Genomic DNA, 24949 nt, shown 5'->3' with positions numbered 1-24949 from the left:
TACAAGACTTGATTTTTCAGATAATTTACATCATGAGTCAGATAAAAAGCAAAGTTATAAGATGCTGCACTGAGATAGTGCCCTCTCATGTGCGCTCCATATTTAACTCCAATAGGGTGATATTCATTGGACTGGAATTTGAGCAAGTGACAAAACGTAAGCGTGGGGGAAATCCTTGCATGATCATACCATAATAATAACTGGGATTAAATGCGCACAAAGGAACATCTTAAAGCAAAAAATCACTTAAGAGAAAGATCATCAATTTTGGGTCAAAAAATAAACTTTTTCATCACATAATCATTAACGGGGCAACGACCGGTATCCGGTCTAGGCCTGCCTTAGTAAGGAACTCCAGACATCCCGGCTTTGTGCCGAGGTCCACCATTTCGATATCCTTAAAAGCTACGCCGTCGCTCCATCTCAGGCAACGCCTTATTTTTCTTTTTTCTCACATACTCAGCTCTTGCTCAACAATATGTTTTCTACATACGAGCGCTCGGGATTCCTTGAATTTTTTTTTAATTTAAAAAGCCCTTGCCTTTTCGTATTCGCTTTCCTTTCAATTCCCTTTCTTTCTTCGGTTATCAAAGAGTTTCGAGAATCTCTAGTTGTAATAATGAAGCAATAGTGACCTTTTGGAACAGGCGACAGCCGTGAGAAAATGGTCCCTAGCTGCTACCAATGCCTGCTTCAATAACTTCAAGTAGGCCCAAGGGCCTCCATTCACAATGATGTAGGGAAGTGGCACCGTCATAGAACAACTCCCTCACCCAAACCATTACTGTGGTGAAGAGGATGATGTTCAATCTTCAACACCCATTCACTGCTTCCTTAGAGGACAGTGTATACATTCTTTCAGTCCGCTTATTAAAAACTTGCATTTCTAGTTTTCACTCTTTGGTGAAATATAGGACATTCATCACACTTAATGCTATGTTAATGATAAACTTACATCAGCGGGACAGCACAAAGACAAATATCTTAGATGATCGGGATCCAACCCCGGGTAACAAGAACGAGAGGCTGAAAGTCCGCCAGGTCTTTCTTCGAGATAGTATCAGGCCGGCATACACAGATGATACGTCGCAGTCAAGTGTTGACAGACGCATGCAGTTTTTGCGTAACAGTGGGGGTCTCTTTCCATGTGCTACTCACATATATCAACACAGAAAAAATATTATCATAGAACAATATCAACTTAATCTTCGTGTTGAGATAATTTTCCAGACTTTAGACAAGGCAGCGAAGGTGGATCTAGTGCTAGTAATGTGTTGCCCGATATTCAGTTCCGTGCCACCTTCGGCAGAAATCATGTTTCCTAGACATATAAATTGATCAAAGCTTTCGATGCTCTGCCCATTACTGCAGGTAGGGAGAGTACGATGATCAGTCAGACTGAGTGCCTTGGTTTCGCTGGGGTTCACCTTCAGTCCAACTCTACTTGTCTCTCTTTCCAAATCCAGAGCCATTTGGCCAAGGTCCATGTGAGAGGGCAAACAAATGTCATCAACGTACTGACGGTGTTTGAGGGAAGATGCCATGGTCCATATAATTCCTTCACGTCGTCCGGAAAAGGCAGTATAAAAAACCTCAACGATAACAAGAAGAAGTAATATCAGTGACAAGATGCAACCCTGGCGGAATCCGCTTTGGACCTCAAATATGTAATATGTCGCTCTGATCCAGAAGGTGTTGATATGGTCAATCTAGTTCGGAGCGGGAACCGGCCTGATCTCAGTCGATCAAGCCTTCGAGATTATTCTTTGATCAATATCGGCCGACGCATTACCAGCACTAGATCCACCTTCGCTGCCTTGTCTAAAGTCTGGAAAAGTATCTCAACACCCAGATTAAGTTGATACTGTTCTATGCTTATATTTTTTCTGTGTTGATATACTCGTATGTGAGTAGAACATGGAAAGAGACCCCACTGTTACGCAAAAACTGCATGCGTCTGTCAACACTTGACTACGACGTATTATCGAGGTAAGCTGGCCTGATACTATCTCGAACAAATAACTGGTGAAGTTTCAGCCTCTCGTTCTCCTTACCCGGGGTTGAATCCCGATCATTTAAGATATTTGTCTTTGTGCTGTCCCGCTGATGTAAGTTTATCATTAACATAGCATTAAGTGTGATGAATGTCCTATATTTCACCAAAGAGTGAAAAGGAGAAATGCAAGTTTTTTGCGACAGCAAGAAGCACGCAGATACCCCGCAATTATCATACTCAAAACGGGTACTCTTCTTTGGAATCTTAACGATCATCACCTTCTTCCACTTTTCCGTACGAGTAGAAGTGTACAAATGGTGTGCAAAGCAAGGATCACATTCGAAATGAGGATACTCGCAGTCGATATGGGGTTACACCGATCGTACCAAAAATTGCAAGAGAGGCGTCTTCGATGGTATGGTCACATAATTTGCCTTAACGAGAATTTATTTATCAATATTGGTCTGAACATCGAAGTCGATAGAAAACGACCGAAAGGCCGGCCGACCGAGCCAAGTAACAGCGGCTTGATACGTTGATGGTGATTTGAAAGCCTCACGACAGCATTCAGATCAGGCCTTTGACGAAACAAAATGGCGGAACCGGTCAACACGAATCGAGTTGAATAGGACAAAGGCTAATGAAAAAGTGCATTGGTGGTCGAAATGATTTCTTGTTTGCTTGGAGGAACAGTCCGTATCCGCACGTTTCGGTGACTGGCCATTTCATCCACGAGAGGAAGAACCTTACTGGATGTGATGCGGTTAAGAACCATGGTGAAATGTTCTTTCCATTTCGTCAGTTGCTCATCTTCGTGGATGAGGAGTTGACCATTAAAGTCCTTCACAGGACTATCGAAAGATTTGCGACCACATGCAACCACTTTCGTAACGTGGTATATACTGATGAAATCATTGCGTTCTGCGGCATCTTCCACCTCCCTGACAAGCACAATAACAAATTCCCATTTTCCATGGCCCACACTACGCCAAACTTCCCGATATTTCGCTCGGTATTGGGGTTTGAGTACGTCACGCCCCCGTCACATTTAGTCAATGGGGCCGAGTCTTCAATTCCTTCCGTCCCTCGATCCATGTCAGCGATTCCGCAGTTAACCAGATTTCATGACGCCCCTTCGAGACGTGGTCGACGAACTGCGTAGCACCCCAGGAAAGAGTTTTTTAAATGGGGAAACATATGTATCGATATTCTTAGGCGAGTTACTCAATGTATCTACCGTCTGATCAACAAAATAGCTCTCCCACTATCGAGCCCAAGATGGGATCATATAAGCGGTCGATGCTGAACTTGGGGGGTCGCAGCTCTCCAACCCTGTGAGAAGTGACATACGGAACACACAAGCAAAAGGGGCTAACTTCTGTCACGAACATCCAGAAGACAACTCCTAAATCTACTGCTGATCGCAAAGTGGTCAATCTAGTGGCTTGTACGGTGTGGATCAATTGAAATCCAATTGACCTTATGGCAAAGACTGTGTCACCAATGACGACGCGGTGGAAGCTGCAAAAATCCACAAACCTCCCATCATTATTACTACGGTCGTCAAAACCGTGCTTCTCCATCACATGTCCGAGTAAGGTGTTAGAGCTGACCTTGGCATTCAGATCAGCCATCACGATCACAGTATCACCTTTAGAAAGCCTCTCCTAAACTACTAATTACTCATAGTAAGCATCGCTTTCCACTATATCGAAATGGTTTTTATACATATCCGTTTTTGATCGATGGACTCCGGAACTGTTGAACCGACTCCCATGAAAATTGGTGCATACATGTATTTTTTAACGGAGGAGGTTTATACACTATATACGTTGCTGTAATTCAAAAGTAGTACAAAGGATTAAATTCTACACCCCATCGTTATGAAAATTTGTATCTATATACATTTTTCCAGATTGCAGATACTTTGGTTCCATCTACCTTTTTGTAGCTCGCCACTAGATGACGCTGTGACAGATCAGCTTCCACACTGTTTACCCGATCGTTATGAAAGTTGGTGAAGGTTCAATTTTCAACCCGGTCCTTATAGAGGCACAAGGTTGGCCTCCTTTCGTAAATACAGAAGAGGCAGAATAGGCCTTCAAAGTGGGTTTTTGTTATGTTGTCCTAATTTAATGTAATTTTCAACTCTATCGCGTTAAGGAGAAAGGATGGGGGGATGTGTAAGAGGAGGAAGAAATTCCCCCTTTCTAACCCCCCTAAAAAAATTCAACGGCCATACCCACCCCCAATTGGGGCTATTTCATGTCAAAACGATAAGGTTTAGCTTTGAACCCCATCCCTCCAGGCGGAAAGGGGAGGATCAATGGAGAAGCTGGAGATCTTCTCTCTCAAAGCCCGTTGAAAAATGGGAGTGGCCACCTTCCTTTAAAAATTAATGGCGGTTCAAATGCGGGGTATTTTGTTAACATTATGGTCAAGTTCAATTTGTCAGCGCCACATCGGGAAGAAAGAGGATAAAGAAAACAGTAGGAAGAAGAAGGTCCCCTTTTCTAACATCGGTGTGATGTGTCACCTTATGTGGTTGTTGCCAGTCCACTTGGCAATCCCTGTGATGTGCCACCTTATGTGATTGTTGCCAATCCACTTGGCAATACCTTATTCTTCTTTCTTTCTAGATTAGATTATGGTTAGTCGGAGCAGCTAAATGCCAAAACTCCAGACTAACCAGCTATGGGAGCAGCAATTGCCTGAACTCCACAATGACCTAATCAAGCAGTGTAAATTATGGGAGCAGCGAATTGCTTGGACTCCACAGAATGAAACACGTTAAGCTTGAGTTTGATAGTTCCAACGAACTACGTATTTTTAATTTATATTTCCTTTTTTATACAATTTTTACCTATACTTAGTAGGCCGGTACATATCAATTTACAGTATTTTAGGAAAAATATTACATAGTAGGCAATGATAAGTTTACAGTATTTTTAGAGAAAATAATACATAGTAGGCGATGATAAAGTGAATAAGTTTACAGTATTTTACACCTTACCCCTTTTGAAAAAAATGAATTGTCTTTAGGAACGGTAGACAATTCGTTTTTTCTTTATTGTTTATATTATGTATAGTTAGAAGTTTTTTTTTTTTTCTTTTTTTAACAATAATGAGTAATATTTTTAAAGTCTACTTATTGTAATAGTATTGTATTGGTATTGATTAATTAGGTGGTATATTTATATTTATAACAGTATAGGCAATTTCAAAGCAATTTTGTTTATTTTATTTATTTATTTATTCGTCTTAACCTATTTTTGTGAATTTTAGATATTTTATTGTCCTGGTCTTTTATCAGGCAATTTACATTGTCAATTGATATTATGCTATAAGGACCTTCATACAATGGGTCTAGTTTTCGTCTGTTTTCGACGGATAACAAAACTTGATCTCCTATTTTCAATGATAATGGGTTACATTTTGGGTCATTTTGGTTCTTTGTCTTTTTCTTTGCTTTTTCTAGAAGTTGTTTGGCTTTGCTAATGGAATTTTGTAATCTGTATTTTAGTTCATTATTGTACAAATCGTAATTATATATTGGTTCTGGTTTTGTTTTAGAGAGTTCTGAGGGTATATTTACTTTTTTTCCAAACACTAACTCGAATGGTGTGTAACCATGTATGGAATTGGGTGACGTGTTGTAACAGAAAGAGTAGTATTGTACCCAATCATCCCAATCGTCTTTGTTTTCGTTAACGAAACTTCGTAGGTATTCGTTTAGACACTTATGGTTACGTTCTAGAGCTCCTATGGTTTCAGGATGAGCTGGTGTTGCAAATATTTGTTCAATTTTTAGCAATTTACATATCTCTGAGAATACTTGATTTTTGTATTCAGTACCGAGATCTGTTTTTATTTTGTTCATGGGTCCGTAGTTTAATATGAATCCATGGACAATTGCTCTTGCAACAGTGTTCGCTTCTTTGTTTGGAATAGGTATTATTATCACATATTTGCTCAGATCACACTGCATAGTTACAGCGTATTTATTACCTTGGTTGGTTTTGGTAAACGGTCCAACTGTGTCTATGGACATGGTATCGAATACTTTGGTTGGTGTTGTTGTTATCTCTAGTAATTCCCTATTTTGTTTTTGATGTTTATTTTTTGTACATGAACTACAGTTTTTAATATAATTAGCGATTGTTTTTTTCATGTTTTTCCATTTGTATATTTCACGAAGTTTTTTATACATTCTACTCTGTCCAATGTGTCCTGCTGTTGGAGTAGAGTGATTATTATGCAATATTTCTATTATTTTCGATTTGTCCGTTATCGTAATTAGTGGTTTGTATATTTGGATATCCATATTTTTCAAAGTATGATTCGCTAGCGTTTTAAATGCGGTTGTATTTAATATAGTGAATAATTCACTTTCGGCCGATAGTTTCAGAGTCTTGATCTGAAACCTATTATTTAGATATTTTTCCAACTCTGTGAGTTCCTGCACTAATGCGGGTTCAATTGATTGGTTATTATTTAGATTTATATACCGCTTTATTTGGACTTTATTTTTATGTATTATGTTTATCTCTATATCAGTATTTTTATTTTTATATTGCGCAATATTAAATTTCAATTCCGGTAAATGCATTACTTCATTAGGTGATAGAACCTCGAAAACGTGCAGTTGATCAGGCTGCATGTTTTTGTTAGTAATGTGGTTTTCTGAAGTATTGTGAATGAGTTTTGATTGATTTGTGTTTTTGGTCATTGCTCTTGTTTGTATTTGCAAGATATTTTTCAGGTTTGTCAGGTCTGTTATATCTAGTTCTATTCTAGATAATGTATCTGGGCCAATGTTCTCTTTACCTTTAATGTACTGTATGTCAAATTGATATTCTTCTAGATCAAGCCTCATCCGTGTTAGTTTCGATGATGGGTTTTTCATCCCAAATAAGTAAATAAGTGGCCTATGATCTGTTCTTACTATAAAATGTCTTCCATAAACATATGGTTTGAAATACATTATTGCCCAATGAATTGCTGTTAGTTCTTTTTCTATGGTAGATTTATTTTTTTCACCTTTAGTGAATGTTTTGCTAGCGAAAGCTATTGGCAATTCAGTTCCATCTATTGTCTGTGATAGTATTGCTCCACATGCATTTTCGGATGCATCTGTGGATATTGTAAACTGTTGTTTAAAATCAGGGTACTGAAGTATGGGTGGGGACATTAATATTGTTTTAAGGATGTCGAATGCAGTGCTACACAGTGGTGTCCATTCGAATTTCACATTTTTACGCAACAATTGATTTAAAGGTAGGGCAATTTCAGCGAAATTTGGGACAAAACGTCTGTAATAATTACAGAATGCGACGAATCGTCTTACTTCGTCTGGGTTTTTTGGTACTGGAAATTGTTTAATGACTTCGAATTTTGAAGGATCTGGTTGTATTCCTTCGGCAGAGATCTGATGTCCAAGATATGTTACTTCTGATTGAAAGAATTTACACTTATCAGGGTTTAACTTTAAATTTTTGGCTCGTAAGCACTGAAATACTGACGTTAGATTTTTTAAGTGATGGTTTTTCGAACATCCAGTGACTATTATGTCGTCAATGTATAAGAAAGCTGTGTCGGGTGATAAACCTGATAATGCTATGGTCATCATTCTCTGAAAGCTATTGGGACTAATATTTAGTCCGAAGGGTAGGCGGGTAAATTGGTAATGTCCCTGGTTTGTAGAAAAAGCTGTGTATTTTCGCGATGATTGTTTTAGAGGTATTTGATGAAATCCAGATAGTAAATCTAAAGTGGAAAAATATTTGGCTCGACCCATTTGGTCAAGAATTTCATCTATTCTGGGAAGTGGGAATTTATCTGCTACCACTTTTTTGTTAAGATTACGAAAATCAACTACCAAACGCCATTTCTTATCTCCTGTTGATGACTTTTTAGGGACTAGTAGTATAGGTGAGTTGAAATGCGATGTTGAGTGCTCAATGATATCGTCGTCCAACATTTGTTTGACTTGACGATTTATTTCTGTTTTGTGGGCTTCAGGTATACGGTAATTTTTTGTGTATACCGCTGAGTTATCACTCAACTGGATATGTTGGCTATAAAAGTTGTTGGTGGTTAATGGCTCATTTTCCATATTAAAAATATCCGCGAATTCTCGGCATAGTGTTTTAAGGTCTTTTATTGCATATTCTGGTACGTGTTCTACGTTCAATGTATTTAACAATTTTTGCATTCTTTGTGTGTTATGCAATTTATCGGTATTGTTGTATACAGAATAATCCGAAAGGTGTTCCCATTGAGGGTTGAGGTTTTTGATTTTTACTGTACTTGAAGTGGTGTTTAGGATTTTAACTAGTGGGTTTTGAGGAGAAATAATTGATCCTGCTAAGAATATTCCGGGTTGTATTTCTTGTCCGGGTATAACTATGTCGTTTAAGAATTGATTGTTTAGTTTGCGTATTACTTCGCATCTGGGCGGGATTAAGATTGTGTTCCGTGTAGGACCATCTAGAATTGGAATTTCATGAAGAATATTATTGATATTAATTGTCAATATCCAGGTGTCATAGTCGATTATTGCCCTATGTTTAGTAAGGAAGTCTAAACCTAGAATTGCATCTGCGTCTAGTGGAAAGTCATTAGCAACTATTTGGAATGTGTGCTCAATTGAAAGAGTACTATCGAATTTTATATGGGTTTTTGTTGCACCAATTGATTCTTTTTGTACCCCAGTAATGCCCTGTATTGTGCATGTGTTATTTGGATAGTATATTTGATTATTGTCAATTTTTCCCCGTTTAAATATAGAAATGTCAGCTCCTGTGTCTATTATAAAGGTACATGTTGTGTTGCACATGTCAACGAAAGCTCGTACAAAGCTTGTGAGCGATGGATTTATAGTATGGAATGTGACCTTTCTTATTGATTTCCCCCCAACCGATTTTGGTTGGTTTCTAGCACCGACTGAGGGGGTTGGGATTCCCCCGAACTCAAATGGTTTATATTTTGTCGGTTGTTACTGTTGTTCCAGAAGGGTCTTCGGTAATTGTTGTTATTATTTCTGAACCTGTTATTTTGGTTGCGGTTATAATTTTGGTTTCTATTTGGAGTATTGTTTCTGTTAAAATTTTCATATGAATTTCTATTTGCGGTATTATTAAAACTTTGATTATTACGTCGGTTTTGGTTATTGAAGTTATTATTGTGATTGTTACCTCTTCTGTTTGTTTTGTAATGATAGACATTTTTGGGAATTGGTTTATCGACTGCAATTGCCTTTGCAATTGTGTCGGATAGATTTGTAAGATTACCGGCACGCAAAATTAATGAGGTTTCGCTGTTCGAAACATTTTCCGCTATTGTTTGCATTGCAAATTTTTCGGCTAATTTCTCTGCAGTTTCGCCCTCTGCGACTTTTTCTGATATAAAGGCTCTTGTCAATTGCCTTGACAAGTCCTCTATTTTATTTGTAAAATCAGTTAATTTGGTATTTCCCTGTTTACAACTTTTAAGTTGTGCCAGAACGGCATCAGACGATATTTTTATAGAGAATTTTACTCTCAGTTTATCGATTAGTTTAGTTATTGTGTTTAATTCCTCGGATACCGTGTATTTGGCTTTGCCGGTTATCCGGGTTTTCACAAATTTAAGTAGAATACCTTTGTGTTCTACTGGTGTGAGTTCGTTCAATAGTGAAACTGACTCAATGAAGGATTCTGTTTCCTCTGGGTTTCCGTCAAAGTATTTGACTAAAGCTGTGGCTGTTTTAATGTCGAAAGCCATGTTCCCTAATTGTTGTTTGTCTAATATTGAAAGTATTTCAGCAGATAGTTGCTGTATTTCCTTGCAAACTCCCTTAATTAGAGTTGCTGTTTTAACGTCTGTTCGTATATTTTGTTCAGTCGACTTTGCGTCTATTAGTGTTTGTTCAATTAATTCGCGTTTTTCACGTATAGTTTTTTCACTGTAAGGACGATTTACACTTTTCCGTAGATTTATTAGTGTAATTTGAAGTTTCTCTTTTAGAGATTCTAATTTGTCCATTTAGAAAAAGCAAAGAATAACATTTTCAGACATCTACTTTTATATTGTTATATTGTCGTGCTTTCAATCATGTGATATAAATACTAACATTATTTAGAACAAACAAAAAAAATCATTTATTATTTATTACTATTACATTTATTAAACTATCATAATTCTAATTTGGAACAAACATTTTTTTTTTTTTATTATTTTACTGATTAACTTTATTATTTTTTTTTTGCATTTTTTTTAAATAATTTATTTCTTTTTTAACTTTGGTTATTAAATATTTATACTTGTTGGTCTCTTCTGGTGTAGCTGCGATTTCCTCTAACCGTTTATATTTTATGAACTGCCGCTGGAGTTCTCTTCTTCGTCCTCCTTTAGCGCTGACAGATTCGTTATTGGATAGTCGTTTCGTACGTTTCTTATATTCTTCTATCGTAAGGCGTCGAGGTCCCGCAAGTTTATCATCAACCGTAGTTGTCGATGTTGATTCTGACGGCTTCCAGCGTGGTGGTTGCTCTCCAATTTTATATAGTGTTATGCCTCCATTGTTTTGCTCTGGTTTTTTGAGCAATTGCCAGATTTTCTGGTAAAGCTGGTCGAACTTTTCCCCAATGTCGTTCATTTACACGACCTTGATTTCCAAATTTTCACGATAATAAGTAGAAACGCTAGTAAGCAGAAGTCTTTAGACTGTTACTTATGTATGAAGTCTTTAGACTGTCACGGTCGCCATGTGATGTGTCACCTTATGTGGTTGTTGCCAGTCCACTTGGCAATCCCTGTGATGTGCCACCTTATGTGATTGTTGCCAATCCACTTGGCAATACCTTATTCTTCTTTCTTTCTAGATTAGATTGTGGTTAGTCGGAGCAGCTAAATGCCAAAACTCCAGACTAACCAGTTATGGGAGCAGCAATTGCCTGAACTCCACAATGACCTAATCAAGCAGTGTAAATTATGGGAGCAGCGAATTGCTTGGACTCCACAGAATGAAACACGTTAAGCTTGAGTTTGATAGTTCCAACGAACTACGTATTTTTAATTTATATTTCCTTTTTTATACAATTTTTACCTATACTTAGTAGGCCGGTACATATCAATTTACAGTATTTTAGGAAAAATATTACATAGTAGGCAATGATAAGTTTACAGTATTTTTAGAGAAAATAATACATAGTAGGCGATGATAAAGTGAATAAGTTTACAGTATTTTACATCGGATTGTGGCGGTCATCCTCCATTTGAAAGTTATGGCGCCTCGAAAAGGGGCTATTTCGGTCATATTAACAAGCTTATTGGTAAGGCAATCATCGTCGCGATGTGCGAGAAAGGTTGATGATATCAAAATATTCGCCATTTGCAGCAATCTTTCAACCGCTACGAGTTTTCATCGCTTCCTAGCCATAAAGTCTTCACCGCCTTCAAGGAAGGGGCTGGGATTCTGGTAAACGCCGCCCGGTTCGATCAATATTGAGAATGGATCCCCATAAAGCAGCATTCAATTACTAGGGGACTATGATTACAAAATCCGTCGTAATGTCCTCATTGATTTAATAGTTATATTGTACTTATATTTTCACGCTTTAAATTTTCAGTAAGAATATGGTAATATCACAACCATATTCGAAGTGAACAGACAACGATACCATCAGTTTGGTTCACTTCTTCAAGTACCTAGAGCAAATCTGCATTTTTTTTCAGGTATAGTCAAACCTCGTTAATTCGAAGTCGAAAATACCAACGAAAAACTTCGAACTACCCAAAATTTGAATTATCCATAATTCAAAATACAGCAGTTGGGATTAGGCACTTAAAAACAAGAAGCATGTATATACATACGTACAACAACTTCAAATAGTTTACGTTGGCTTGAGCTTCGATAAAACGCCTAACTCGTTCGAAAGGAAGTAAATGTATTCCCTAGGTAAACCAAGCGCTTCCACACCATCCATCTCTACATCATCGGCGCTTTGCGAGACTCGCAAGGGTTCAAGTATTGCCTCACAATCATCGAAAGGTTTACGTGGTGGCCTGAAGGAATCCCTTGTCTGACATTATGACACAATCGTGTACCGAGGCCCTCTGTCGAGAGTGGATTCCGCGCTTAGGTGCTGTAGCCGTAATCATCACAGACCAGGGAATGCAATTCGAGTCTACTCTTTTTGCGGAGCTAGCCAAGCTCCTTGGCTTCAAGCTGCATAGGGCTACTGCATACAATTCACAGTTCAATGGTATGCTGGAACATTGGCACCGGATGCTGAAGGCCGCCTTAATAACTCGCGACGATCCGCCATGGTCGCGGTCCTTGCTTTCGTCCTCCTCGGCCACCGCAAAGCCCACCGAGAGAAGTTCACGGCCAGCCCCGCGGAAATGGTGTACGGAGAAAATCTACACCTCCCCGCCGACCTTGTGCTGGACACCAGAGCAGGGTTAAGCGAATCAGGAATGCTGCATCTGCTCAGGGACGCAGTTTCAAAGATGCGGCCAATTCCACCGTCCAGACACTTGTCATTGGAGGTCAACACAACCAGGGGTCTCGAGCTGGGCGACCAGGTCTTCATTAGGGTGGACGCCACACGGAAGCAATTGCAACCACCATACGAGGGCCCCTTTAGAGTTCTGGAACGAGGCGAGCACTCGTTCAAACTCGACGTCCGAAGCAGGACCAAGTTGAAGTTGAGGGCTATCGACGACCCGGCGACCGCTTCAAAAAAGCACCTGCGGAGTGTCAGATTCGCCCAGTGACCCTCATTGGCGGGATCACGCGGTCGGCTTGCTTTGCTGCGGTTTCAGCTGGGGGCGGAGTAATGTGGCGGTACATCGAAGGCGCGAACCTGAGCGCCATTGTGAATTTGTCTCTGCCGCTGCATTCAACGGCCGTAGAAACACCTGACGGCCTGACACGAGAGTAGCGTAACAAATGTCAAGAATGACATTTGGACACTCGAGCCCTGTCCATCGACCAGTTAAGGTCGATAAAAATAAAGTTTTTCAAAAGTTAATTTATCCAATTAATGAAATAGTAAATCTGTGATAAGTAGTGAAATATTTTACAAATAAAAAGTATCTTGTAGTTTATTGGGGGAAAATCAATATCCCAAACTGTTTTATGCATGATCATGAAACTGAAGCATGATCGTGGCAGCATTAATGAGCATGATGTGGGTCATAGGTTATCGAGAATTGTATGAAAGGAGTGATGTTTCACCCCCCAGAATAGAGACTGGTCGTAAGATTTATAAATGATTTAACTCATTTTCATATAATATCACTTTGTTTCTTAAATAACCTAATCTAACTCATGCTTTCCCAGCAAAATAGGGAAGTTTACAAACTATTTACAGCTGCTCATCACCATTCCAGCTAAGGTTCGTTTCAAAACATTTTGGTCATTAGTAGTTAGTACTATTGCCTTTTACAGAAAACATGTTACAAAGATTTACAGATTGAAAACACGAGCAAATGATTACCACCATTACCAATTCTATTCGCTTCATTTCCAAGTGGAGTAGATTAACACATGTTTAAACTGTATTGAAAAAACACTTTCAAAACAGTACGAGTAGATCCCCGGTTTGTTGTCATTGACCCTAGGATAAATGATTGATTTTATCGTAGTTTGTAATATTTTTACAAACATATTGTTTATGAATAACCATACAACAACCATAAAACTCAACTTCTGCAAATTTTATGGCACCGATAGAGCGTAAAATAAAGTGTATTCAACACACAACAATAACATCCACGAATATTACATCATGGCCGCAGTGTTTGACGCAAACGCTGTAGAGTTCAACCTGAACAATTTTATCGAAAGCTAATCAATAGTTATTTAACGAAGTCGTATGGATTCCTAAGTCTAGGAAAGTCAAGTGCAATGGTATAAACTTAGTGTGAATAAGTGAAGTGCATTGGGACGCAAATATGTACAGAGATGGACGAGTATCTACTACTTGCGATAGTCGATAGAATGCTCAAAAGCGGAAGCTTCTCTTAAGGTCGCATTTAATTGAACGCCGTGGCATTTTACGAGAAAATGTTGCTTAGAATCTAAAACTAATTAGGAGTTTTTACTTTAGATATGTCTACTTACTTTTTACTCTCGTCTGTGGTTTTCACGGATTTCGCATCATCCCCCGTGTCGTCTTCAAGATCACTAGTGTCACTGTAAGAACAAGGAAGGTATCGTTAGGCCTGTTAGTCTCATTTTCAATTGTAATGTAACATTTAAGTTAATATATCACCTGTTTCCAGAAATACTCAGTAAATTGTATATTGAACTCAAATAAGAAGGCCTACATACTTATTGAAAGCTGCGATCTTTTCTTCAAAAGAAATCAACAGTATCTATCCAATGCGTATCTATTCACTTTCAATTTCTCAGAATGCAATGTTATTAGGGAATAGGATACCTTCTGCATTACGCACGAAGCATTCAACCTATGCGGCAATTAAATTTATGATACCATAATTGGAATCATTCATTGATTAATTCGATTACAATTGCAATTATAGTATACCAGTGCAATAAATTTTGTCTCCAGCATGCGGCTTACATCAGCGATTGAAGGACAACTGACCATATATGGCATTTCAGAGAAACTGCCATTCCATATAAACTTTTCCTTCAATTTTCGTCCTAACCTGAAGGCTTCTGAGAATGAGCAAGCGGGGTCCCGGTCGTCGATATCCCTCAGCCGCAGTACCTCGATGGTAGACAACTTGACCATCGTGGCTTCTAATGCTACAAGTGTTTTAGATTTGGGAAAGGAAGTGTTCAAGCGAAGTACCACTCTACCAAGGACATCAGTCACAAAATCGAAGAAGAATGTTCGCTGGATGACAAAAACAGCAGCAACACCGACCGCACATATTCAAGAGGAGCAGCAGCAGGAGGTACTTGAGGACAAGGAAAAGGATCCATTGAGAAGACGTTCGTCAACTTTGAGATCGCCGCCAATGCCAAAAATCAAAAAAGATAAAACGGAGAGAAGGTGAATGAATGCCAAATGTGAAGGACTATTTAAAACTAGTAATCCGATTAGGACTCATGAAGAGCAGAGCCATGAAGTAGAGGAATTACCCTTCACACAGCTTGGTGCAAAAATAGTGGAGATGTTTGATTTCATCAAGGACAAGCACAACGTACACCAAGCCATAAAAATATGGTGGAAACTATTAGAGTAATCTACAACAAATCGCAGCAGAAGGAACGAAATCCCAAGGACAGTGACACCAAATCGTATTGCAATCAGCCTGCCACCAAACAAGAAAGTGCGGAAAAAAGACTCTCTGGGAAATCAGCAGGCACCTAAGAGGAATAGTCCCGAAAAACGGAATTAAAAGCACCGAAGAGAGAAAACTCCGGCAATCGAATCGGCAAAATCCTAGGGAAATGAAAACGGTGGATGGACCAAGGTTGCTAATAAAAAGGCGAAGAAAAAGGCAAAAGTATGCGGAGAAACTGAAAAAGACCAAAGCTGGCCCCGACCTAAAAGATCTAGGAGGAAATTTCAGCAAGATTCGAAGGACCCAGAAGGGTGACATTATGTTTGAGCTGGAAAAAACCAGCTTGGAGAAAATTGATGGCTTCCGAACTCAGGTTAAGAACTCACTTGGGGGGAAATGTCACAGTACAGACCCAAAAACATGAGGTCTATATAGAGTGCAAGGATATCGATGAAGTGATATCCGAAGGAGAAATTTGCGCTGCCTTGATGGAACAGTTTAAATTGGAGGAACATTGTGATTTTGCGGAAAGCCTATGGCAATACTCAAACGGCCACATTGCGATTACCAGTGGACGCAGCGCAAAGGTTACTGGCGGCCGGGAAGGTTCGAATCGGATGGGTTGTTTGCCGTCTGAAAGAGGAAGATTTCTCTAAAAAGGTGCTTCAAGTGCCTCGCGTTTGGTCATTTCACAAAAGCCATGCACCAGCGGCATTGATCGGTCCGATCGATGCAGAAGATGTGAGGAGAAAGGCCATATTGCCAAAGCGTGCAATAGGGACTCCAAAACATAGACAGCTTCCAGCGACCTCTGAATGTGACGGCAATACCGCCAGTCACCAGTAACAGTACCAGTACCGCTGGAAATCTGCGCTCATATTGAAGATAACAAAGCTCCAGATCTGGATGACGTTCCGAATAGGGCCCTAAAGCTTGCCGTGAAATCCAGGCCAGATATGTCCGCTGAGTTATTCGAAGCGTGCATGTCCGAGGGGATATTTCCTGCATCATGGAAGCGACAGAAGTTAGAGCTACTGCCTAAGGCTGTCAAACTTCCAAGTGAACCAACCTCCTACAGACCTATTTGACTTTTGGACGCTGTGGGGAAAATGCTAGACCGAATAATCTATAATAGATTACTCCCGGTTGTTGAGAGCCAGGGAGGCCTCTCAGATTGACAGTATGGCGCTTCCACGGGGCTTGGGGGGAGTCGGGGGCGGTTTTAGGTGGTAGGAATCCATGCCAGTGTCACTTGAAGATTTCCTCCTCCTCAAAAAAAAAGGCATTCTTATGTGCACACTGAGAGTAAACGCCCACTCGTGGATAAAAATTTGCTATAGGATTTCAGAACTTTGGAAATCCAGCACCGGCGGTTTTTGGAAATGGCCAAGCGGACTCCCGGTCATCGATATCCACCGACCACAGTGACTCAGTAGTGGGAAACTAGGCTACTTTATCATCTAATGTTACATAAAAAAGATAATATTGCAATGGAATTAACATTCACACCGGATCCTTCTCAAAAGAGTTAAAAACTTGGAAGGGCACCGATATTTACGCGGAACTCGAAAAGGAACCGACATGAATACAGTTGCTGTAAAAGACGGCCGTAGAAGGCAGCAAACTGCAACAGCGCTTTTTCCTTCCCAGGAGAACGCATCAATGAACACCGTGAGTTCATCAAAAAGAAGCCGAATATCCAGCAAAATATTAGGGATGTGATGCAGGCCATCAAGTTGTCTTATATTAGGGCGGTAGAGGAGAAAAACACCCAAGCGGTATGTGGCAAAGTCACGCAAGAAACACGGGTGACACCTCCTCAATATAAGGAAGGCCAAAAAGAAAAAAAGCGGGACTGATATCGCGGCTCTGGTCGGAGAGTGGAGAGTATCAAACGATATCACACTCTCGGATCATAGACGCATTGATTTTGTAATGGGCATGAATCCACCTCCACCCACTCCATTTCAGAATCCACGTAAAACACCAGTGGAACTCAGATTTGGTAAAACAGAGGAGAACGACAAGAATGCTCCTCAATCGTGCTCTGAAGTGTGACGCTAGTTAGAATCGCAATAAAGAGGCACAGAAGGCTCTAAAGAAGAGCATAAGGTCGGCTAAACGATCATCATGGAGACGCTTTTGCAAAGAGACTTACTCTCTTGAGGCAACCTCAAAGTTAAAGCGGATTCTGGCTAAAGATCGTAGCCAGAAGCTGGGTTATTTGCGTTTAGAGAGCGGGAGGTACACAGAAAGCGATCAAAAAACGGCAAACCATTTGCTTGAAGTGCACTTCCCCGACAGCATCCAAAATCTAATTTCTGCATACAGCCCTTAACCGAGAGACTGGAATCTGGCATGCAAAGTAGTATCACTAGAGCGAGTAAAATGGGCATTTAACTCGTTCCATAGATCCAAGTCTGCAGGTCCAGATGGCATAATTCCTGCGCTAGTAATAGAGGGAATGGATGCCCTGGGTCTACATATTCGGAATATATATCGTGCATGGCTAGCACACGCTTATATTCCAATTAATTGGCGTGATGTGAAGAGTATTATTCATTCCCAAATCAGGGAATCCCACCTATACAGACGCAACAAGCTTCCGATCGATCAGTCTAACTTCCTTTCTACTAAAAGCACTAGAAAAGATAGTAGATCGGTTCATAAGGGATACACACATTCCTAAGTGGCCACTTCACCATAGGTAACACGGCTACCAGAAAAGCAAATCCGCGTAGACAGCACTCCATGAACTCACGGCGAAAATTGAAAAGGCGATGTCCGGAAAGGATACGCCTTAGACGCATTCATGGACATCGAAAGGGCCTTCAATTATGCCTCATTCGCGGCAATTTGTGATGCGGCAAGACAACATCGAATCGAACCGCTGTTAATCAGTTGGATGCTCTACATGCTACCGTGGAGAAAAATCCACATATTGGTCTATTGAAGCAGGATGTGTTAGGGGCCGCCCACGGGGAGGGGTTCTCTCTCCGCTGTTATGGCGCTTGGTAAAGGATACCTTACTGTGGCTCCTGAGGGCAAAAAAGTCTTCGCGCAAGCATTTGCGGACGACCTAGCCACACACACAGTATGTGACCGCTTCAATGTAACTCTGCATGAAATCCACAGTTGGTGCCTCCGTAATGGACTCACGGTGAACGCTAGGAAGACTAGACTATTTCATTGGCAGCAGAAGAATGTCTGCGACAAAAATGGAGGGGTCGCAACATTCGAGCGTCGAATGTGGACGTGGCAGTCATCTGCGAACCTTATCGGAATTAAGGTAGTGCTACATGGATGAAAGGCTCATCTGGGAACGCGGCAATGTAGGCATGTGGAACGCAAATCATTTATGAAAAAAAGTTATTCCCGGAAGCCAGCTTTGTAAGGGCAAAAGTCAACGGCGCCCATATCTACAGCTATTACGCTTCTTCTAGGAGATGTTAGACGGCTGGTGTTGGGCGCTAGAGACGACAACTCCAAAGCTATTGCCGCCGGTTTCAACAGTGGGCCTTGGACTGGGGAAGCCGAGTGACGAACACCAGGGACCAAATCCTGCTTGAAATCTTTGTGAAGTTGAATATCGTACTAGCCAAGATTGGATGCATTCCCACCTTCCGAGGCAGAAAACTAGACTCGATCGTCAATCTTTCTTACCTTTCTTACCTACCACTACACCCACAGTGACCACTAGATCATCTTTCTCGACATCAGAAACAGAGGAGGCGGCAGTTGAATGAGCAAGAGAAGTCGAAAAACCGTGGTAGTTGGCTGGTCCACTGGAGCTTTCAAGGAAGAGACATTACTGGCGGCTTTAGAAGGAGGTCACGTCAAGAAACAAACGGCGCTGAAAAAAGGGAGCCAGCTATGTTAGCGGTTAACTAAGCCATACGACTTTAAAATGCTGCAACGGCGGTTCTGCCACATTAGGAAATCAAATTACTAGTGAAACCAAGAATTCTCGACGTTGAGGTCATCGTTTCTACGAGGAGGCTTTGCTAAAGGGCAAAAGGGAAACCAGATTATTGGCAGACGAAGAAAGAATAGCGCGAATTTCGAAGTAACCTTGAAAAGGCTATACTGGAAAGTAGGCGGAATTGTTGCAAGCAGCTGTGTCTCAAGGCAAATTCGAACCCGTAGGGCATTGTTTACAAGGTTATAATGAACAAGATTCGTTGGGAAAAATCACCCCAAGATACGTGCCTGCGACTCTTTTTCCAAATAGTCGCAATTCTTTTCCCATAACAGGATGAAAGTGGACCTCCGCCAACGGCCCAATAGCTCGTCTTCTCAATCCTCGGGGTATCTCAAGAGGAACGATGAGATATCTATGAACGAATTCCAAATAAAGCTTTCAAGTTGGCATAAGCACATTTGAATCGTGCAAGAAGTCTTTCACTCCCAGAGGTTGGTTTTGCTACCGAAACCCCAAAAGCCACCTGGCACACCCTCATATCGCCCTACCTGTTTTTCAGACACTATGACGAAGACATTGGAGAGTATGATATACAACAAACTGCTTCCGTTCATCGAGCTGCCGGATGGTATCGGGGAGTGGCAGTATGGGTTTCGGAGAACGGGATCTATGGTCGATGCAATAGTATAGTGATCTCGCAGGAACATCCAGTCCGGAAAGTCTATAAGGGCAATATCTATGGTAGAAAAAGAAGACGGGGCAGACCCTGCCTGAGATGGAGCGATGGCGTAGGTCAGGACGCCAGACAGTTTTTAGGGATATCGAATTGGTTGACCTCGCGCAAAACCAGGATGTCTGGAGTTCCTTATTAAGGCAGGGCTAGACCGGATACCGCTTGTTGCACCGTTGATGATGATGAAAGGATGCGAAAATTAGGATTATTCCTTGAAATTTACGCAAAGATAACTATAACCTGTATAGATGTGCTTAAATGTCCATAAAATTGAAATTGTTGAGTTTAATCAATTGCCGACTTGTTAACTGCATTGAACTACATCCGTTCATCCTGAATTTTGAGTTTTTCCACTTGGCATTTAATATTACATCAATTTGAATAGACTATGAAACCGTACTAAAATCCTTCAAAATCATCAAGCAACATTCACCCTCAATTAATTTCAGCAGCAATTGACGTAGGGTGTCGATGTGAAGAAAAATGTAGCGAATGGAATGCTTCTAAAACTTTGCGACACAAGAAACCTAGTAATGTTCCTCCTAACTTCGGTAAGATTCAATTGTATTACATTTGCATGAAAACAGTACGTTCAGCTTATTTACAAACTTCGTACACTTCAAAAGAAAACCATTCCCAAGGAATGGTAGGTGTAAAGGTACAACGTACTACGACAAACTACGAAAATGTCAGGTAATTATTCTCAATGCCATCTAGGGTGTATGCGACAATTGCAAAAGGGGTAACAACTCCTTGTGAATAAAATCTTGGAAATTTCTGGTGGACTTTATGTGGCTTCTACGAATATATGACATCCCTGAGGATGCTTTTTAGAAATGTTGGGAAATTATGTTCCAATTAATTATTGAAGGGTATAGAGGGAGTGCATAAGGGTGCGTTAAAGGCGCCAGAACAAAACAATGAAAGCTCTTTAATAATTTGCACCTTATGATATTCAGATGCGACAAAGTTAGATAAATGTCAAAATTTCTATATAAAAATAAGTCGTCATACCGTATTGAGATATACATAGATTACACATCTAAATCACAGAAAGCCAAATTAAAAGAAATTGAATTTGCAGAGCTGCCAATATCCTTTGGTAACCAATATCTACGGCGGTTGTTCATTAATTATATATCTTCTGCCGAAATTTTTTAAAGCGATTCGCCCACGTTATCCTGGAAGACAATCACGCGCTACCTTTCAGGGCAGTTCGGAATTTCATTTTTCATTGTAAAATAATAACAATGATTCATGGTACAACATTCAAATTTAGCTCTAGGTTTTTAAATGTGATCGACCCAGCTAGAAGGCAATATAGTGAGACTTGCGTTCACAGGAATTATTACCCTGATATGCTGCTGAGTTGACGGCTATCCGACATCCAGCTTGGAAACAATTTCAGCGTCACGGTTTGGTAAAATTATCCTACTTGGCGTATTCTTTATTTGTCAAGATAAAGTAACGCTGTCAATCGGGATCAGTAAGTACGTAGGACACTTAAGGTTTAAACAAGAAATTCCAGTAACAGCAGCTTAAAAAACAGTTCGCCAATAACCAACAGTCCTATGAGTATCAATTATAATGAAGGTACCAATGACGTCAAAATAATTTCTGGAGTTCATGACACCAAATTCAAAACACTGTATAAGTGTGGAGAGACGGTATACAGGCAGAACCATTTCCAGAGTCCAGAACAACCTTGTCTCATAATAAAGCAAAATCGCGGCGGCAGGCAAGATAGTGGAATTCTAAGAATATGTTGAAAGGGGCACAAGGATGTTGGAGCATAAGGAAACTGCTATATCCATTGGTACGCACACAGGTAAGGTGGAGGCGCTTGCAAGGGCCCCCCCATCGATGCGGATCGCGTTCTATAAAAAAACTTGAAGATGTACCAAAAGCTGCGACATAGAAAGTAAACAAAATAATATTCCGCCAGTTCAGAAGTAATTCAGCGAGTATATGATGTCTCCTCAAATACGGTAATCTCATTTCATTCCGCAACAATGTCGCTGACGATATTAAATACAAAAAGACCCTCCGACGGAGACTATTTAGAGTAAGATACCCTCCACAGTTCTTTCACTTTATTGAAGAAATCCGCAACCTCCACAGGTCATTTCATCGACAAATTTGAACTATTTATATCGAATAGCTCCACAAGCACCAACCCAACAATAAGCAGCGGCGGAGCAATCAGAAAAACTTATTATCCTCCCGATCCTGCTCCAAAACATCTCCACCCATTGCTCCCTACACATTCTCGATCAAAAACTCGATATCGACGAACTTACTATTTTACTGCAAAATGTTAAGAACTTAGGATGTACTTATTTTGAAGCCTAGACGGCATGTGCGCGGACCACCAAGATTGTTTTCTGATTTTTCGGTTAGGCGGTTTCTGAAAACGGGTTCTTGGAATAATTGCCCCTTTCGGACTCCTACACTCCTCCCCTTTGTAACTAATGCCAAAACAATACCTGCTTTGAAATGTGCTCATCGAGACCTTACATTTGATACCCCACATGACCATGGGTAGGTACGTAGGTAGGTATCAGTGGCCGCTCCGAGGAGCCCAATTAGCGCTTTGGTGCGCCGTTTTGATGCCACTAACTCCTAAGACCGTGACTGTTGTTATGGGAGCAAGGAAGCAGAGTCCAGCCGGCTCGGATCTTCAGAGCTAGCCCGTAGCATTTACGAAGGAAAGCAGCTCTCCGACCTTGCAGCCAGAAATCTCTCTGAGGTCCCCAAAGAATGGTTTACCCAGTGTCCGCAGCCTGACTCTAGCCAGAGCTGAGCAATCGCAGAGAAAGTGCATCAGGGTTTCCCTTCCTTCTCAACAGCTTCGGCAATGCGAGTTGTAGGGTAAGCCGAGCCTAGCGGCATAGTCCCCTATGGACCAGTGCCCCGTGCAGACCGCCGTAATCTTGAATGCATTTGCACGCGTCTGGCGCAGGAGCTCTCGTGATCGGGCTATGTTATAAGCGGGCCAAATTCTCCTTGACTTGGCACAGCTTGTAAGCCTTCGCCATCTCGGGCCCGCGGCTGCAGGTAGTGCGAATAGACTCGGCCCCCGACAGCCGCCAGAGGAACACCGACTGTATTCGCCGAGGGACTGCCAAGAGCAGAGCCTTGCGTCTGTCAGCCCGCTCATTCCCCTCTATGTTCCTATGCCTGGGAACCCAGAGGAGAATCACCTTGAGCGTGCCGCCCAGATAGTTGAGCACGTCTCTGCACTGCCCCACTAGCCGGGAAGATGTCATCGTTGAGTACAAGGCCTTGATGGCCGCTTGACCATATTCGGCGAAAAAAAATGTGCATCACTCATCAGGAGAAAGGAAAACCCCTCCCTTAAGTTTATGCCCATCAAATTTCGTTTCAATCAGTACAGTTGTTTCTGAGAAAAGTTCACGTGATAGGCAGACAGATGCTACATTGTTAACAAGAATGTTACCAAATGGAGGTGGCCTTAGGCAAGGCTGGCGGCTTCTTATCTCGAGAGTTGACAATTCCATCTTACTCTGTGCAGCTCCAGTCTGTGCATCGACATTAAAGCTGGAAGCAAGCAGAAGTTCCATATCGATTGAGTGCGTTGCGGATGTCGTGTACTGTACAACATCAGACGAAGCAGCATGTATGATAGAAAGCATGGTCTCCATCAACATCTTAGCAAACCAGGGTCAACGCATCTATGATCCATCATATGCAATCGGCCAGTCATGTACCTATCGTCGGTAATTAGCACGAAGTGAAACGATTTTGCAGTAGCAAAATGGGTGGCAAGAATGCTGGACTCATCGGATTATTCTAGATGTTTCAAAATGGAGCAAACGAAGGCACGAGGAAGTTAGCTACAACCTAACTCGATTCCTAAGTGGACACGGAGGGTACTGTGCACACTTTTATCGCTTCGGGCGTGATGACTCCCCATATTGCCCATCATGAGATGATTCCAGAGGGTGCAGAGCATGTTGATTTTAAATGCCGAAAGCGGAGGCGGAAATTGACGTCGAGGCGCAGTTGTCACCTGAGAATATCGTCAACCACATTTTAGCCTCTGAAAAAATTTGGAAGCGGTGGAAAAATTAATGAAGACAATCCACAATCTGTTGAGGAAGGAGGAGCATCGGCGGAAAGTAGCAAATAACGACACGGGTCACAGTTCGTAACTGATCCTGCCCCGCCACATAATGGCAGTCTCGCGAATTAAGCGAAGGAGAAAGAGGTGGTTTTAGTGAGTAAAAGTCCCACATAGCCGTATGGTAAGAACCAGCGGTAGGCTTTGAACCTTTCCGCCTTCCAACGTCAAAACAAAGAAAGGCAGACGGACAGACAGACAGTGAGCCGATTTTAAAAATGTGCTCCGAGCATTTCCACCGTCCTTGCCTCAATTATCAACCACTCCCTTTTCAATGCCCCTTTCCCTTTCTATTGAAGAAGTTGGCAAGATGTAACATCCATCCTTAAAAACGGAAACCTTCTTAATTCCAATTACTATTAGGCCCATCTCCATCCTATCTTCTCCGCCAAGATTTTCGAGCCGACAATTATTATTAATGAACGCTGTGAATTCAATTGCGCACTTCCGGACTTTCAGTTCGCCAATCTAAACACTCTGTTCAACACGCACTCCTTATCTTTAGAACCGACATTATCTTGGCATCAATGGAAAGGCTCCAACTATAACCTGCCTCATTTTTGACCTACCTGAAATTCCACGCTGGCATCAAAATCGTTGACTTCCAAGGAGGTAAGAGATCCCAAGTCATTGTCCGACAACACTTTTCATCGCCATGTAAACACCCAACAAGCATCTCCTCAAGGTCCTTAAGGCCTTTCAGTTACACTATTTTCCCTGTTCACCATTGGCCTTTGTAAACTGATTCCTAACCCTAATTTTCGTTTTTATCTTCTGGATCGATAGTGCCACGTCCCAAATAGGAAGGCTTCGTCTTAGAGGATGGAAGATTCTCCGTCAGTTCTATAATATTTACAAGAACGAAGTATCAATCCCTAGCATCTCATTCCCAGCTCTGTCCCGCAT

The 24949-nt window shown here is 41.1% G+C and overlaps 1 protein-coding gene across 2 annotated transcripts in view; it reads right to left on the bottom strand.

Moving 5' to 3' along the window:
• LOC119650009 (protein cycle) overlaps positions 1 to 24949 on the bottom strand; it is a 94624-nt gene that overhangs the window by 44691 nt on the left and 24984 nt on the right. For both annotated transcript variants that reach the window (XM_038052478.1, XM_038052477.1), the window contains one exon: positions 14109 to 14180. In XM_038052478.1, the coding sequence (XP_037908406.1) occupies positions 14109 to 14180 (72 nt within the window). The remainder of the gene's footprint in view (positions 1 to 14108; positions 14181 to 24949) is intronic.

This window comes from Hermetia illucens, chromosome 2, assembly GCF_905115235.1.
Source record: "Hermetia illucens chromosome 2, iHerIll2.2.curated.20191125, whole genome shotgun sequence".
NCBI lineage: Eukaryota > Metazoa > Arthropoda > Insecta > Diptera > Stratiomyidae > Hermetia > Hermetia illucens.
This window is presented reverse-complemented; position numbering and strand designations above follow the sequence as displayed.